Raw genomic sequence first — 16,949 nt, forward strand, 5'->3', positions numbered from 1 at the left:
GAAGAAATTCATTCAAAAGACTCGAATCTTTCCCAGAAAAAGAATACTCAATGAGCAGAACAGGATATCCTACAGTCTCTCCTAGATCTGTAAAACCGAAGTATGGCTGGAGGGTGTGGGAGGAAAAGTATTTGGAAGAGTTTACAAACTACATGTTCCCTTATTGAAGATTCTTGCTTGATTCCAGGCACTCAAACAGTAGCAGCCATTAGCAACTTCATCGTTTCCAGATGACAGGAAAAAGGCATCTGTTTGCTGGCAAATGATTACCCAACCTCAGCTATTCACAGCTTCATCACCTTAGTGAAACTGCAAGAACAAAACATTTCCCAGGCACAGAATTTCAGTGTTCAAATTCATGCTAATCTAAAACACTGTAGCACAACTTCTTGGCAGCAATGGGGACTGCGATTGTGACAGCAAGCCAAACTTCTCTTCCCTCAACCCTTTGAATGAAATTTCTAATGCTGTTCAAGGGTCTCAGGTTGTATCTCCAAAACAGTCTCTGACCCGGGCCAGATTACCTAAAAGACCACATAAAACTCCAAGATGAAGCCTTCTACCAATACACTCCTTTAGCACTTTAAACTGCCCTGTAACAAACACAGAGCTTGTCTGTGTAGGATGCAGAGCCTTTTTGAGGGCTGATCCAAGACTGTAAAATGAATTTCTCCCGAAGCTAAACGGGAAACTCAAAGTTCACCATCTTCTACCCCAGGTGTACGGTGTTTCTTTGATCACTTTTTTTTTCAAATGTGAAACCAAGTGTATTTGAAAATGCACACAAAAGCCTCCCAACAGAAGTCTCCCAAAACAAGGCATTCCACTGCACATTACTTCTCTATTGATAGAACGAAAGGACAAAAACTTTAGTTAATGAATTAACTGATAGTGACTGACTCTATATAAAAAGGAGCAGAGTTTCTAAAGTACTGCAGCTTAGCCTGCCCCTGAACTGCTCACTGGTCACAGCAAAGCAATCTTCATAATCTGCATGTTAATAACCATTGATGACCCTACTGTGCATATAATTATTTTTATTATACTACATGTTAAAGTAGCAGCCATTCTAAGAATCACTTTATGCACGATTTTCAAGCTGTTCTCAACTGTGGACTTGGACAGTTGTTCTAGCTTTGTTCCCCCTATTTAAAACAAATAATAAAAAAATCAAATAAAACTGCAAGAAGCAGCTGCTTTAATATGAGCACACTCTTTCTGGTCACTCTTTGGCAAGCTGCCTCCACATGTATTCAGCCAAGTTACAATTTTTATCTCCAAAAGGAAATGCATTAAAGTATTTTTGGGAAAAGAAATCAGAAAGGAAGTTATTACGAACAATACTGAACTACACTAACAGGCATTCTGCTACTGGTAAAATTTCTGCTAAGGGTTACTGCTACTAGCAAGAAAGGTTAATGTTCTGACAGACTGCTAAAATCTGCATTGGAAACCAATTGGAGCTCCATTTAGCGACAGCAATTGCAGAGAGGTGCCTGAACACAGGTTTTCTTGTACGCTGCAATTTGCAGCCTGGTTGCTGCACCAGCTGAGCAGACAGGCAGAATTCAAGGGGGAGGATGATGCACATGGCTTACTAACATCACTAGCAGAGCATTGTACTGCTGTCTCCAAAGCTGGTGAATACATGGAAACATGGTTACAGCACTTCCTAAGCAAGAAAAAGGATTCAGGTCAGCTAAGCGAGCCAGGGCAAGAATCAAACATCCTGTCCGGGTAACCTGTCACTTAAAATGTGAGTTCTAGACCCCAACAAGGTGATTCAGAGGGCTTCAAATAGGCACACCTAGGATGCCTATGTCACCAGAGGAAGGCAGACACAAATATAATGCCACTCTCAGGCTTAGCAAGGTACCAACTAGAGCTAACTAGCAGGAGTCTTGAGCACAGCCATGGGCTCTTGCTCGTCTCTGGAACTTAGGCTTCCTCGACTGGACTGCATGTTGTATACCTGAATCCCAAAAGGATGAACAACACAGCCTTTCCTATGGGAAGATGCCTTTGAAAACATAGGCAAAAGAGATGGAAGAATGGTGGTTTGAAGAAACACAACAGAACCTTGCAGAGACCTACACACTCCAGTCAAAAGGACGTCTTACCATAGAACCTTTCTTCTAGGGTATCTGAGGTCAAAAAAAAAAAGACAGGTATGGACTGATTTTTGATACTTGTGGTGCTACAAAAAGTTTTCTCAACTACCCTTGAAATTAAGCATGTAAATTTTCTTATGCCCTTGTGTGAAACTTAAAGGATCTGAATGTACTTCTGGAAGACCAGGAAAAGGAAATACCAAAGTTTCTATCCATTCTAGACATACACACCAGAAAACACAATTATTAATGTAAAAGATGACTTCCTGAAATCAAGAAGGCATTTTCACATGACTAGATATTAAAGGAAAAAAAAGATTGCCTTTATTTTAGATGTAGGAAATATCATATTACATTTACGCAAAAAATAAAGGACACCAGTATACAAATCCCACTCTGAACAAATCAGTAACAGCATCAACAAATATATACATGAAGTCATATATAGGGGAAGTAGTAGTTAATAGTTAGCTACTTTGACTTAAAAAAAATAAATCAAGAATTAAAAGTAGTCCCATTTATTATAATAATGAACCTTAAATTATTTTATTGTTCCTGTAGAATTGCATAACTCATATGCTTAAATGTCCAAAACTCGGAAAGACTGAAAAGCACGAAAATGAGCAAAAGTTTCTTCTGCTTTCATTTTGTCTTAAAATACATTCCAATACCTTAAATCACTCTGAACATCTGATTTCAAACACCAAAGCATTTGTATTTATAACAAAGCCCACGAAAGAATGAAAATTTTCTCATGTACTTTATGTTAGAATGTGAGCTCAGAAACTTTACAAAGAGAAATCTCAGTACTCTCCTAAAGAAAGTAGAAATATCAAAGAAAACAGTAGCTTCTTTGATGTAAATTCCTGCTTTATATTAAAGGATAAACTATGTTAAAAAAATCCAGGCACCTTTATTTTACACTATGCAGCCCAGTGCTACTTTTAAAAGAAGTAATGAAGCCAAACCAATTTAAAAAACAATTTAAAAAAGAAGTTAATTGACACAATGAGGTTTGGTTATTCTTCAAGAACAGCAGGCTTCGAACAAAAAGGCTGTGTCCCTGTGAAGAACAAAGATGTAGTATGTGATTATAAATAATTATTTCTAAGCTTGTATGACATCGCTGAGTCTAAATAAAATGCAGACTTCTAAAATCACTTGCATTTAAGCTGTATATTTGGAAGGAAACTAAGACTGTTTTGTGTAGCATGACTTTCATCTGATCTATTAAGAATGCTTTTTATAAACTTGGACATTAGGAATATTTGAGCAAGGACCACTGTTCTGTAGAACACGAGCATTCAGACTCCTAACAATTGCAAATTAGCTGTTTGGCAAGAATTCTTATCAGTGGCTATTAAATGTAGTCCCTGATATATGCTGACTTCTTTTTTTTGAGAAAAATTATTATCCTGTTGATGTCCACAAAAATATAGAACACTAAGTTAACTATCTCTAATAAAACACATTCTGTCAAAACTTCCCAAGAAACAAAAAAATCTTGTTAGCGGAAGATAAAAGTGAGATGAACCCCTCAGGTTAATTTAAAGAGATCAAGACAAGGAAAACCCCTTCCAATTTTCATTACATGCCAGACTATGAAATTTAATTCTTTACCTGAAGGGAGACTCAAGCATGATTTATGGAAGACTCTGGATTTCTTAAAAATAAAATAAAATATTATAATAATAATAATAATAGAAAGCCTTTGTACTCTCATCAACCATAAACTAGCACCTGTATCTCACATTTCTTTTTTTCTTTCTGTTAATTGTACTTCACAGAATATTTTGGAGGAGGTCAGGGGGTAATTCAGAATATTGGTTTGGTATCGACACTGTACACAACTTTTACATTTGATTTTGTTTTCAAGTCAACAATTTCTTTGTCCTTCCACAATGTTCTGAATAAAGAAATAATTCTTGAAACATGGACTCTGCTTCACAGCAAGCTTTTTCAATAACTTTCAGGTTTTCCTCCAAAAAGCTTAGTCCACTAGCTTAGTGACTGGTAAGTTAAATGGACTTTTTGCACCTACATTAGTTGATTTAATAGAAGGCATGCCTTTCCTTGCTTATAAGTAGATAATTATAGAAAGTTTTCCTTCTCTATGAGTGTTTTGATTGAAAGATTTCCTGGTTCTTCTTAAATTTTGCATTATTTTTCCACTTCAGCTCCCAATTTGAACAGAGTGACAGTTTTCTCACATATTCCACAACAGGTCTGAGCTATTTTTCCACATCGTGTTCCCAATAGAGAACACTCTTTCATAAAACTAAAAATAATTCAATAAAAAGCAGCTATAAACAAGTTTGTTTACAAGTAACTTGCAAACCTCAACATTAGTTACAGCTTTCAGCAACGTGAGGAACATCCAGTCATGTATGTTTAGGGACCTTGGTATTGAACCTACCCCTCTGAAAAAAAACATAAGTGCTGCCCACTCTCCCTTGAAGCCCGCAGCCTGTGTACAGTCCCAACAAGAAAGGAGATGAGTTGCTCCTAATTTCTGCTCAGCTGGTCACCCCAAGATCCAAAACACCTACAGTTGCTGTGGTGCTTTCTCTTTCCTACTCAGCAGGAGACTGACTTATTTTGGCATCGATTTGTTCATCCCCAAGGCCAGTCTTATTTATTCCTGCAGTCCCAAAGAGATGGACCAGCACAGAGCGCAGTGTCCCGCAAACACATCTCAGTTGTGAGTTGAACAAAATCTGTGACACTTTGGCAAAAATCCCGACAGTGAATTATAGCCAGTGAAGTCAGCCAGCCTGCTAAGCACCAAAGGTTAGGGAAACAGGAGTCAACACCAAATACACTAAGCTCACCACTGATGGTTCTCAAGAATAGTTCTGTGCCTCTGTCAGAAGTGGCTTAAGCACAGTCAATCCCACCTTCAAGGCAAACAGTTGACCCCAAAAGGTTGCTTCCAGTACTTGTTTTTGTTTTGTTTGTTGGGGTTTTTTTATGACCCGGAAGAAGTCAGCAAGGCTACTACATCTTTGCAAGATCAGGGCCTTGAGAATTATTTATAACTGCAGCTGAACTTACTGAGAAGTAATGGGATTTAATTAATACTATAATACTTGCCTGCACTAAAATTCAACAGTATTATTTTTATAAGATAGACATCTTCTTACTTGTTAGACGCTGAAGCATGTTCTAGCATTCACTGGTTTATTACCCTTAGCCTGCCAAAATTCTTGAGGTTCTCCTAATTACTCTATCTTCTTTTAAGATACTACTACCATGAATTTCAGACTTTTGTCTCCAGTTTCTCTTAAATGTACACTTATACTGACATCTATTTTCCCTGCCACTTAAAGTATAGCTACAAAAGCATTACACTGCCATAAGTGCGGGTTTAAAGCCAGAAGGCTACTTAACATAATTCAAAAAAAAAAAAGAAGTAAACTATCCTGTTAACATCAATGGGAGACTTATACTTTTGAAGTAGGATCAAGTTTCTAGGGAAAAGACTTGGTGAAAGCTGACAGAAACAAAGTTATTGTATCTAAGTTAACGAAAGAAAAATGTGAATTAAGTCTGGAGCTCCTCCTGCTGTTCAACTTAAAAAACAGCAGAAATGGAGAGTAACAACTGTAGAAGCAGAGTGAAAATAAAGGCAACCTGATATGACAGCAAATGTCATTAAAATTCAACAGTCCAAACGTCTGTGAATATGCTACATCCTTCAGAAGTAAATATTCAGCTCTCAAAACTAATTATGAGGAATATAACGAAGGATATGTTTCCTTAATCCTGTTGTAATATAGAATAAACACATATTTAGAATATAAAATATATAAATACATTTAAAATATACAACATACAGATATAAAACAGATACATTAAAAATGTGTCATGAGTTTGTGTCATTTGAGACAAATCGATGTAGCTAGGCAAAATCTGGAGAACTAAAGAGAAGCAAAAGATCACATTAGGATCACATTGTCTAGTATTTGCTCACAATATTTCTGTTTGCAAATAGGATTGTATAAACCAAAACAGGAAACAATAAACCTTTTTCAACAGACACAGATACTGTCCCATCTAATATCTCCTGCACCCCTTAGTGGTGCATATGTGACATACCAGAAGTTGCTAAGTTACTTAACCAAGAACTAAACCCCTGTAGTCTCTTCTTTCATACCTAAGTTTGTAAAGACAATCTACATCATATGTACCTGACAATATCCAGGAAACTATAGTTCTGTACATCAGCTGAAGCCACAGTGACAAGAGTAGTCCAAAAGAAATATCCAAAAAACACACATTTGCTTCCTTTTCAACAAAAACCACTTTACTAAGCAGAAAAAAAAAAATTCCTAGCAATACAGAAATCCACCACACAAACTACTACTGAGTCTCAAAACACAACAGACAAAAATGTAAGCCATGCTCTGTGTACAGCACTACTACATATATGACCATGGCATTTCTGTGAGACATAAAACTAAAAGTGAATTTCTTCCAAAAAGAGAAACCCTTGAGGAACAAAATAATTAATCTATTAAACAAAGAATACTAAGAAAGGGAGAAATGCATGACAGGTAAATATATCTTGTTTGAAAATTTCATCATTCCATGATGCAAAAATGCAAAATAAAATAGGATACAATAAGTAAAAATTAAATTAAATAATTTCTCTCATAAATAAATAAAATTAAACATCGTACAATTAAAAAAAAACCAAAACAAACAGAAGTAGAAGTTATTTTACCAGAAAAAAAAAAACCAACAAAAACCAGAAACCAAGGAAAACAACATCACTTTTCCTTAGAGACATAATTCAATACTACAAGGTAACTGGCTCAGTTAGAAAGAATGTAACAACAAACAGCCAAAAGTCAAACTCCCACCAGCATGAAGCTTTGTGACAGACATGGTTCTCATCTCCCAGTTACAAAAGTGTTGAACTGACCATACCATAGCATCCAAGGTGCATTCAGACTTGGGGAGGAGTGGCTGGAGAGCTGCCAGGCAGAGAGGGACTTGGGAGTGTTGATTCACAGCCAGCTGAACATGAGCCAGCAGTGTGCTCAGGTGGCCAAGAAGGCCAATGGCATCCTGGCCTTTATCAGGAATAGTGTTGTCAGCAGGAGCAGGGAGGTGATCATTCCCCTGCACTTGGCTTTGGTGAGGCCACACCTCAAATACTGTGTCCAGTTTTGGGCCCCTTTCTACAAGAAAGACATTGATGTGACAGAGAGGGTACAGAGGCAGGCTACCAAGCTAGTAAAGGATTTGGAGCATGTCTCGTATGAGGAACAGCTGAGGGTTCTGGGGCTGTTTAGCCTGAAGAAGAGCAGGCTGAGGGGAGACCTTATCGCTCTCTACAACTACCTGAAAGGAGGTTGTAGCGAGGTGGGGGGGCTGGTCTGTTCTCCCAAGTAACAAGTGATAGAACAAGGGGAAATGGCCTCAAGCTGCACCAGGGGAGTTTCAGGCTGGATATTAGGAAGAATTTCTTTACTGAAAGTGTTGTCAGGCATTGGAACAGCCTGCCTGTTGGAGTTACCATCCCTGGAGGTGTTTAAGAGACGGGCAGATGTTGTACTTAGGGACACGGTTTAGTGGTCTTGGTAGAGCTAGGACAAAGGTCAGACTTGATGATCATGAAGGTCTCTTCCAACCGAAACTGTTCTATGGTTATGTGATGTGGTCAAACAGAGGCAAGTGGAAATATAAGATAAAGGATAGTGGATTCACATTTACATAGATAGTGAGTGGCAGATAGAACAAGTTTAGGGCATAGACATGACAAAGTATATTCCTGTCCCCTGGTTGTTGTATGAATACTCTCCAGCCTAGTTTCAGTCATAAAGCACAGCCACTGATACTATGCAGTGGAGAAGTGAGTTTTACTTTTCAAGGCTGATTACCTCATATCCAGTACCCTGTTAAATACCTACAACATGGGCAGAATGAATCATAGAATCGATTACGTTGGAAAAGACCTTTAAGATCACAAGTCCAACTGTTAACCTAACGCTGCCAAGTCCACCACTAAACTGTGTCCCTAAGCACCAGATCCACACATCTTTTAATTACCTCCAGGGATGGTGACTCAACTACTTCCCTAGGCAGCCTGTTCCAGTGCTTGACAACCCTTTCGGTGAAGTAATTTTCCCTAATGTCCAATCTAAACTTTCCCTGGCACAACTTGAGGCTGTTCCCTCTCACCCTATTGCTTGTTATCTGAGAGAAGAGACCAGCACCCACCTTGCTACAATCTCCTTCCAGGTAGTTGTAGAGAGCCATAAGGTCTCCTCTCAGCTTCTTTTTCTCCAGGCTAAACAACCCCAATTCCCTCAGCTGCTCCTCATAAGACTTGTGCTCTAGCATTGATAAGTCACTGCCAGACCAAAAACTTTTCCCAAAGACAGACCGCTATACAGAAAAGACAGTGAAAGACCTAAGCGCTCCTTTTTTAGCGAAACACTGCTGCAAGTGATGGAGAGGAAAACTACTTTTCCTTCCCTATCTTGTAAATGTTTGTATACCTGCCAGAAAAAAAATACTCCTGCCCAACCTGAAGAAAGAAAAAGGTTGGGCCCCAATCCTGCATTGTAATCAGGCAGGCCCTACATCGGTTCAGGAGACTCTTGACACTGATCCAGCTGCCAGACTTCGTGCCTGAATAAATTAAAAATAGCAAAGATAAAACAGACCAAGACATTGGCAATGTACCTGCAGCTCTCCCTTCATAAAGCCACCATGCAATTCTTGAAGTAAAGGAACTTTATTTGCTCTTTTACACAGCCCCATAAGGACAGGAAATACTTTTCTTCCTAATGTCAAAATGACCAGAATAATCTGTGATCATCAGCAACTCAATTATAACATGGTTAGCTTCATGAGATGACCTAAGAAGGACAATACGACAGTATCAGAAGATACTCTTCACAGAGGACAAAGACACAAATACAGAGCCTTCTACACATAACGCTCTAACCCTTATGGGACACACTAATTCCGAAAACAGGGAAAGCAGACACTATAGGAAATGTAGAATATAAATACGATACATAGACAATAAATTCCACCAAACTCAACAGTAATGTTAAGCACTATGTATCAGAACGTAATTCTTGCTGCTTTGAAGACACTATATAGGCAATGTAAAGGAGATCTGTAAGCTATAAGATAGTATATTGAATGAGTATGACAGTGCTCTTCCACAGACTGCTACTGACCACTGCTAAGATGGGATCTGGAGTTAGAGAGGTCTTGACTCTTCTCCAGTATAAGCAGTACTTTGTTCCCACTTCCACAGAAGTGTGTGCTCCCTGTCCAGTTTAAAACAAAAGCAGCCACTCCCAGGCCGTGCCACAAATAAGCAATCCACACATACACTGTGGAGTGCTGTGTGCTCCCACATCGGCTACCGGGAGCAGACCCAGCAGCTGGACATCCCTCTCCCTTCCCTGCATGGCAAGTTTTGTGCACTCAGGACATGAATGCCGCTGCACATACATAGTTCAGTTCCTATCTGAGCATGCAGTAGCTTAAGACAAGGCCAGTGTTAGAGCTGCTGCCCATAAAACTACTGCCTCAGTAACAAAGTACAAGAAAGGAGCAGAACAGCCAGGCCAACTGCTGGCAATCTTTCCACGCCATGTCTACACTACCACAGCTTTCTGAACCAGAGTAAAGTACTACTTTAACGATATACATCCATTCTCATCCAGTCTAAGTTTGTTTAAAAAACAAAAACCTACAAATCTGCAGTGAAGGAAGCTTCTTCCTCCCCCTCTCGTGAGAGAAGCATAACTTTAAATTATCTTTTCCAACACAAACCTAAAAGGTCACTGCTGCTGATCTAATAAAGGCAACATGCAGGGCTCACATCTTTCAGAGCTGGCATCTCGCTATGTGCAAAGGTCTTGTGCACTATTTAAGTCTCTGTAGACGATTTATTTCCCAGTCTTAGCAGGAGAGATGAGAATGAGTTCTATCCATAAACAGTGAAAATCTACTCAAGAAGATGCTATTTCAAGTCTGTAGAAGGGGATGACAGGTGCATGTTCAGTAACAGGTACAATACAGTTTAAATATAGAGAAGTTGGATTGTATTATTATTATACAGAGAAGTTGGATTGTATTATTATATATTTACCTACTCTAGGTGGTCCTGCTTTGGCAGGGGGGTTGGACTAGATGATCTTTCGAGGTCCCTTCCAACCCCTGACATTCTGTGATTCTGTGATTCAGTGATCAAGATTTATTTTTAAACATTACTGCAGCTTAGCTAAGAGCTAAAAGCAGAACAAGAATAAGGATTTTCTAGCTGTTGTGAAACCATTTCATCCTCTTGTATCTTCAAAGAGGAAAAATACTCCCCCATAAAACAAAGGAGCATAAAAAAACTTCTACAGGCATTCCAACAGTAACTAAGAAATGTTACAAACCACTGCCCCACCAGATTTTTTTTTTTCATACTGAAGTACATCTTCAAAGAAGGAAATCCTGTTTACATCGAGGACTTTCTTTATCCTTATTGCAAGGAATGAAATAAAGACACTCATTTACATTACAATCATGAACATAAGGAGCTTACCTCTCAGCACGAAGGACGCCACTGTAGTAAGGGTGATCCCACGGCATCAGCCTCTGAAAGAGAATTCCAGCTTATAATTACAATAATGGACAACAAGTGAACCCTAAGTAAAAGTTTTGTTTCCTTTGAATATTTCTGCAGTTTTGACAAGTCACAGAACTTTAAAACACAATGGGAAACATTCAGTGCCAAAAACGTCATCAGAAATGGCATTATATATCATAACTTGAAACCTATTTTTTAACATTTGCTTGAAGAAGGTACTTCTGATTCAAATATATAACGGGACTTCATACCAGATTTCAAGAAACACAATTCAAATAAGAAGATAAACCTAGTTACATATAGAATTAGGACACATACAACACAGTATGCAAACTGGGCATGCATCTAACCTAAAGTACAGCCTTTATTTTTCAAATGAGTCGATTAATTTGTAACAAAGTAATATTCACTTTCACCATTTTATGTTTTGGTTATCTCAGTATCATTTGGTATAAACTAACAGCTATCTCGCAGTCAATGCTTGGTTTTAATACAAAGAGCAGCTAGGCAGTCAAAAAGCATTTGAAGCCAGAAGACAGAAAGTTTCTCTTTCTAATTATACTACATGTTGTACACTAAAACAAGAGTTAATTTTTCTTGTAGAACAAGGTTAGCTTTTACTATAATTTTTAAAAGAAAGAACAGAAAAATGCACATGAAAATTTAACTTACTGAATTCTGGGGGTTGCACTTCATTTTCATCTTTGTCATCATTTCAAAATCTTTTTGAGTTCTGAAAAATATTTTTATGACGAAAGTGTTAATGAAAGATTTTTGAGCAATGTAATACAGCACCCAGTAACACTCTGTACTAAGAAAATCCCCATCATCAGAGATTGATAGTACTCTATAAAATGGCAGGCTCATATACTACGGTAAAAGAGCTTTTCCATTCCGCTGCTGTCATTCGGGTACCTTCAAATCAAGTCCCTCTGTCCCACTGTACACCTCCAAAGCATTTTCTTTCTTAAAACACACCCCATTTATACGCAGTGATGAAAATGTTTTGTGCTGAGGGGAACTAAGGGAGGCAAGAAGGACAAACGAGGGAATTTGCTTATCGATATAAAATACATGGAGTTGTGTGTACGGTGAGAAGACCAGAAGTGTTCTTCAACACTTGAACTTGGTCTTCTTGTTTGCTGTTGCCTGCATTTCTTGGTCTATCACTTGTTGCATTCAGTCCTGGGTGTTCTCTGATCGCAGACACAGAATTTATTCTAAGCCAATAGCTCCCCTCAAAACTCTGAGAAAGTCTTGCATTCTGTTTCATCAGAGCACACAATAAGCAGTTCTGACTGACTTCTTAGTGCACAAGTCCCTTTATTCTTGAAATAAAGTGTACGGTTAGTAAAATAACTTAAGTGAAAAAGACACACCTTTTAGACAACTGGTCAGAAAGCTTCTCCAGAAACTGTTTTACCGTCTCTAGAAGTAAAATCAGGGGGAAAAAAAAATTAAGTGATTTCTTCCCTTAAAAGATGTTAAGTTTACATCAAAATATTCCAAACAAAACAAACTCCCCCAGAACAACAAAATTCCTATTAGAAAAACAAACTACTCTCTTGACCACTGTGCCACCATTTCAAGAGAATTTACTGCCGTATTTATTTTGTTACACGCTGGGATAATATAAGGAGTGAGCACTGATTCTGAACAAAAACACTGGTTCCTACTCAGTGAGTATTGCCATTTATAGACAGCATGAGTACTGCATACAGCAAAATGTAACTGCAATAAGATACTTCACTGGAACAAGTGTGTGTAAACTTACCAAAGAAACCCACTTTTGACCTCATACCTAACACAGTGCACTTGATTTCTCAGAAGGTCCTTGCACACATGCCTTATACCTGGATTTTTGGCCATTGTTCCCTGAAGAGCCCTGTGAGCAAAGGTGTCGTACCCAACCAACTGCGCCAAACTGTTTCTGCTAGCAAGCAATTCTTCTAAACGGCCTAACTGCTCAGCATTTGGGTAAAGAAAAATCTTGTAAGCAGCTTCTCGCACCTAATAAAAAAACAAATAAAAAGGTCACATTACTACAGTACAATTTTTAAGGGAAATGAGCAATCTAATTGAAGATCTGGCATTACAGCAGTATTTCAGATATCGTTGGGAAAGGGCCTAAAACCTTTCAGCAACAGTAATTACAACTGCTTGACAATTATGGCTCTCTTATCCATTAAAAATGGAATGAGGAAATGCAACGAGACAATCTAACAGATCAAAGCTGCCAAAAAGGGTCCTGTTCTCTAGTCCTGTCAACAGTCCCCTCTCTGCTCATTGCCTCCCTCCTTCTGCCAACATCTGTGCTTCTCAGACCACTCTGCGGGCTGTCTTAACTCACTAAAACTTCTGAAAATAAATCCGAAAGAAAGTCAAATTGCTCTCTGCATGTCACTTAAGCTGGCTTATGGAAGGATCTGAGAAGAACCAGTGACAGAGTCAGGGGAGAGAAAAAAAAGAGGAAGAGAAAAACCTTACTTATTTTGAAGTAGCAAGCCATTAGTCTGCCCATCTGCCCAAGGACAATCAGTCTTTCTCCTGTTTCTGGTTTGTTTGGGTTTTTTCATAACTCAAAAAACTCAAAAAAAAAAAAAAAAATCGCCTCAAGCCTCAGAAAATTTGGTAAAACGCTTTTTATGTTTCACAAACCAAATGAAGATAACCTTTATTTTGTACATATGGAATAGTCTTAAGACACCCAGGAACAACTTATGCTTGTCTTCATCTGAAATAATCTTCTCTCTTGGACAAGCATGCAGGTCCTGGGTTTATCAAAAATATTACCGCAATAATTCACATGTAATTTTTGTGCCTTTTCTGTTCCACCAGGCTTTCATTTCAAAAAAAAAAAAAAGGCAAATTAAGTAAGCGAGATGGTTCCCCTTCCTTGAACACGGCTCAGCAGTGTGTCTTTGCAGCAAAGGCCAACAGCATCCTGAAGTCTATTAGAAAGAGTACAGCCATCTATCTCTGTTTGTTGTGTGATGTGATTGTTTCCCTCTATTTGGTACTCTCCAGACTACATTTGGAGAACAATGTCCAGGTTTGGGTTCCACAGAACAAGAAAGACAGCGACATACTAGAGAGCGTCCAGCACAGGGCCACCAAGATGTTTGGGGGCTGGAGCACATGACAGAGAATGGAGGCTGAGTGAGCTGGGATCGTCCAGCCTAAAGAAGAAAAAAAGCTCAAAGCAGATCTTAATCTTTATTTACTAGCAGTAGGGCGTAGAGAACATGCAGCCAGACTGTTCTTGGCAGTGCAGAGCAACAGGAGGAGATGTAATGGACACAAACTGGAAAATGAAAAATTCCAATTTGATATTAGGAAAAAAAAAAACAATAAAACAACATTGGGTGGTCAAACAGGCTGCCCAGAGAAGTAATAGAATCTCTGCCCTTGGAAAGTGTTCAAAACTCAACCGGACATGTCATTGAGAAATCTGATCTACTTGATCCTGCTCTAAACAGGATCAGGCTCAAACTGACAAACTCCAGAGGACCCTTCCAACCTAAATTATATGATTTCCAAAGAGCCTCTGCAAAGATCTGACTCAGAGAACTGCATTCTTTAATTGATGTATTACTCATAGCTTCAGTAGCAATCCTACAGATCACACAATTTTCAGGAAAAGACAAATTCTAAATTAATTCCTTCTTAGAAAAGCATCATTAGCAATAACTAAATTAAGATTATTCAGGATAATTCAGGTTGGATGGGACCTCAGGAGGTCTCTAATGAACCTCCTCCACAAAGCAGGGTCAGCTATGAGGTAACACCAAGATGCACAAACTTTTTCGAGTCAGGTCCTGAAGCCCTGCACAGATGGGAGAGACAGCATGACCCTGTTTCACTGCTTGGGTATTATCACCAGGAAAAACTTCTCCAATTGGCATTTCTCACTTCAACTCGTGCCTGTTGCCACTTGTCCTCCTGTCATGCACCACTCTGAAAAGCCTGGCTCTATCTTCTCCATGATATTCTCACAGGTACTGACAGGCTGCTGTCAGGATCCCGCCAAAGCCACCTCTGCTACAGGGTGAACGAGCCCAGATTCCTCAGCCTCTCCTCACAGTGCAAGAACTCTACTTCCTAGCCATCTTGGTGGCCTCCACTGAAGTCACTCCTAAAGAGTGATGAGTAAAGGACTATAATCTCTTTCCTCAGTCTCTGGCTCTGCCCCTGTTCATGCAGTCCAGGATGCTGCTGGCCTTTGCTGCCAGAGTCATCGCTGGCTCATGCTCATCTTGCTGCTCACCAGCTCTCTGGGCCTTTTCCACAGATCAGACCCAGACAGGCAGTCCCAGCCTGTACTACTGCCAGGAATTCTCCCTTTCCAGGTGCAGGACCTCACCATTTGTCCTTCTTGAACTACATAAGGCTCCCATGGCACCTTTCCCTCAGCTTCTAGGCCACTCTGAATGTCAGCCCTGTCCTTCCAATATCAATTGCTCCTCCCAATTTGCTATCACCTGCAAATCTGGTAGGCAAGCATTCTGTCACTTCCTCTAGGTCATTGATAAAGATGTCAAAACAGGAGAGGTCCCTGGACAGACCCCTGCAAGACTTCTTTCATTGCCAGCCTTCCAGCAGAGTACAACACTTCAATCACTACTCTCTGATCATGGAATAAGGTTTTTTCCTATCTGGTTGTCCAGCAATCCAGACTGTAATCTCCCAACTTGGACTACTTTGTAACCTTCCTAGGGATCAAAGCGAAGCTAAGTTGCTGTAGTTCCCTAGTTTGGGGGGGTTTGGCCTTTCTGAAGTGGGTTGAACACATTATTTTCACCAGTCATTGGGGTTCTTCCCTGATCTTCACAGCCTGCCAAAGACAGCAAGCCTTTCAAGGACAGGGCAGTTCTCTCTGGACCCTTGGATGCAGTCCATCGGGTCCCAAGAACTTGTACAGATTGAGTTCTCTCAAGTAATCCCAAACTGGATCCTCATCTGCTGCTGGTTCTTCTTCTCTTTGAACCCCTTCATTAAGCACAGTGAGCTGGGAGAACTCATTCATGAACACTGAGGCAAAGAAAGCAATCAGCATCTCAGCCTTACCTGTGTCTGCTGTCACTAAGTAACCCACGCTACTCAGCACTGAGTCTACCTTCTCCTTATCTAGCTTTTTAGTACTAAAGCAGCAGTAGTTGCTCTTCTTTGTTGCCTTTCATGTCTCTTGCAAGTCTCAACTGCAGTTGAGTTTTGGCCTTCCTAGCATCATCCCAATATGTACAGGCAATATTTCTCAATTCCTTCCTTGTATCTTGTACCTGCTTCCACCTCATGTCTGCTACCTTTTGGAGATGAAGCTTTGTCCCAATATGTACAGGCAATATTTCTCAATTCCTTCCTTGTATCTTGTACCTGCTTCCACCTCATGTCTGCTACCTTTTGGAGATGGAGCTTTGTCATGACTTCCGTGCTTGCCAAGCCCCAGTCCTGATACATCTGCTTGGCTTTCTAAGGATCAGTATATGCTGATACTGAGTATCTCGGTATACTCATGTGCTTGGAGGACGCTACCTTTAAAGCACTGCCAGCTTTCTTGAGCTCCTTTACCCTTCCAGAGCTGCATCCCATGGGATCCCACCTCCTAGTTTACTGAATAAGCTGAAGTCTGCTTGCCTGAAATCCAGGGTCTGTATTCTGCCCCTCTTCTTCCTCAATCCATTCAGGATCTTCACCTCCATTATTTCATAGCTGCTACAGCCAAGGCTGCCATTGATTATTATGTTCTAAACCAGCTCTTCCTTGCTAGTCATAACATCATAATCATAAACCATATGCATTTGCCTCAATAACAAGTAAAATAACTGATACGCACTTTTATTACAGAGTGTGCCAAAGCAAACTCAGGGAATACACACCAGATCATCAGGACAATCAGCATGCAGACCAGCAATTTGTAGGTAATTGCCTTCAGCTGTAAAATTATGCCGAATATGCTCTGGCAAAACATTTTTGTCAATCTTGTTGGGAAGGTGAGTTCCTGTCAGGAAGTCATTACATAAATCCAAGATTCTGACATTGAGGTTGACTGCCTTTTTACGCTGTAAGAAAAATAAAGCACAAAACACATCATATCTTCAGCCACGGTACAAGCAGAACTCAAAGTCTGTAAAATCTTAAAGGGCTTTTCCAGAAATGAAGCAGAAAATACAACATTTAAGATTAGACCTACAGCATCAACAAAATCCTAATGTAGGCCTGAAGTCAAC

General features: G+C 39.6%; 1 protein-coding gene across 1 annotated transcript in view; it reads right to left on the minus strand.

Moving 5' to 3' along the window:
- Positions 1-16,949, minus strand: part of MIPEP (mitochondrial intermediate peptidase) — a 76,185-nt gene that overhangs the window by 49,044 nt on the left and 10,192 nt on the right. Inside the window, exons 6-10 of the mRNA XM_086481824.1 lie at positions 16,599-16,781; positions 12,576-12,732; positions 12,102-12,150; positions 11,395-11,455; positions 10,678-10,730 (exon numbers count right to left, since the gene is read on the minus strand). Coding sequence (XP_086337950.1) covers positions 10,678-10,730; positions 11,395-11,455; positions 12,102-12,150; positions 12,576-12,732; positions 16,599-16,781 — 503 coding nt within the window. The remainder of the gene's footprint in view (positions 1-10,677; positions 10,731-11,394; positions 11,456-12,101; positions 12,151-12,575; positions 12,733-16,598; positions 16,782-16,949) is intronic.

This window comes from Leptosomus discolor, chromosome 1, assembly GCF_034619465.1.
Source record: "Leptosomus discolor isolate bLepDis1 chromosome 1, bLepDis1.hap2, whole genome shotgun sequence".
NCBI lineage: Eukaryota > Metazoa > Chordata > Aves > Leptosomiformes > Leptosomidae > Leptosomus > Leptosomus discolor.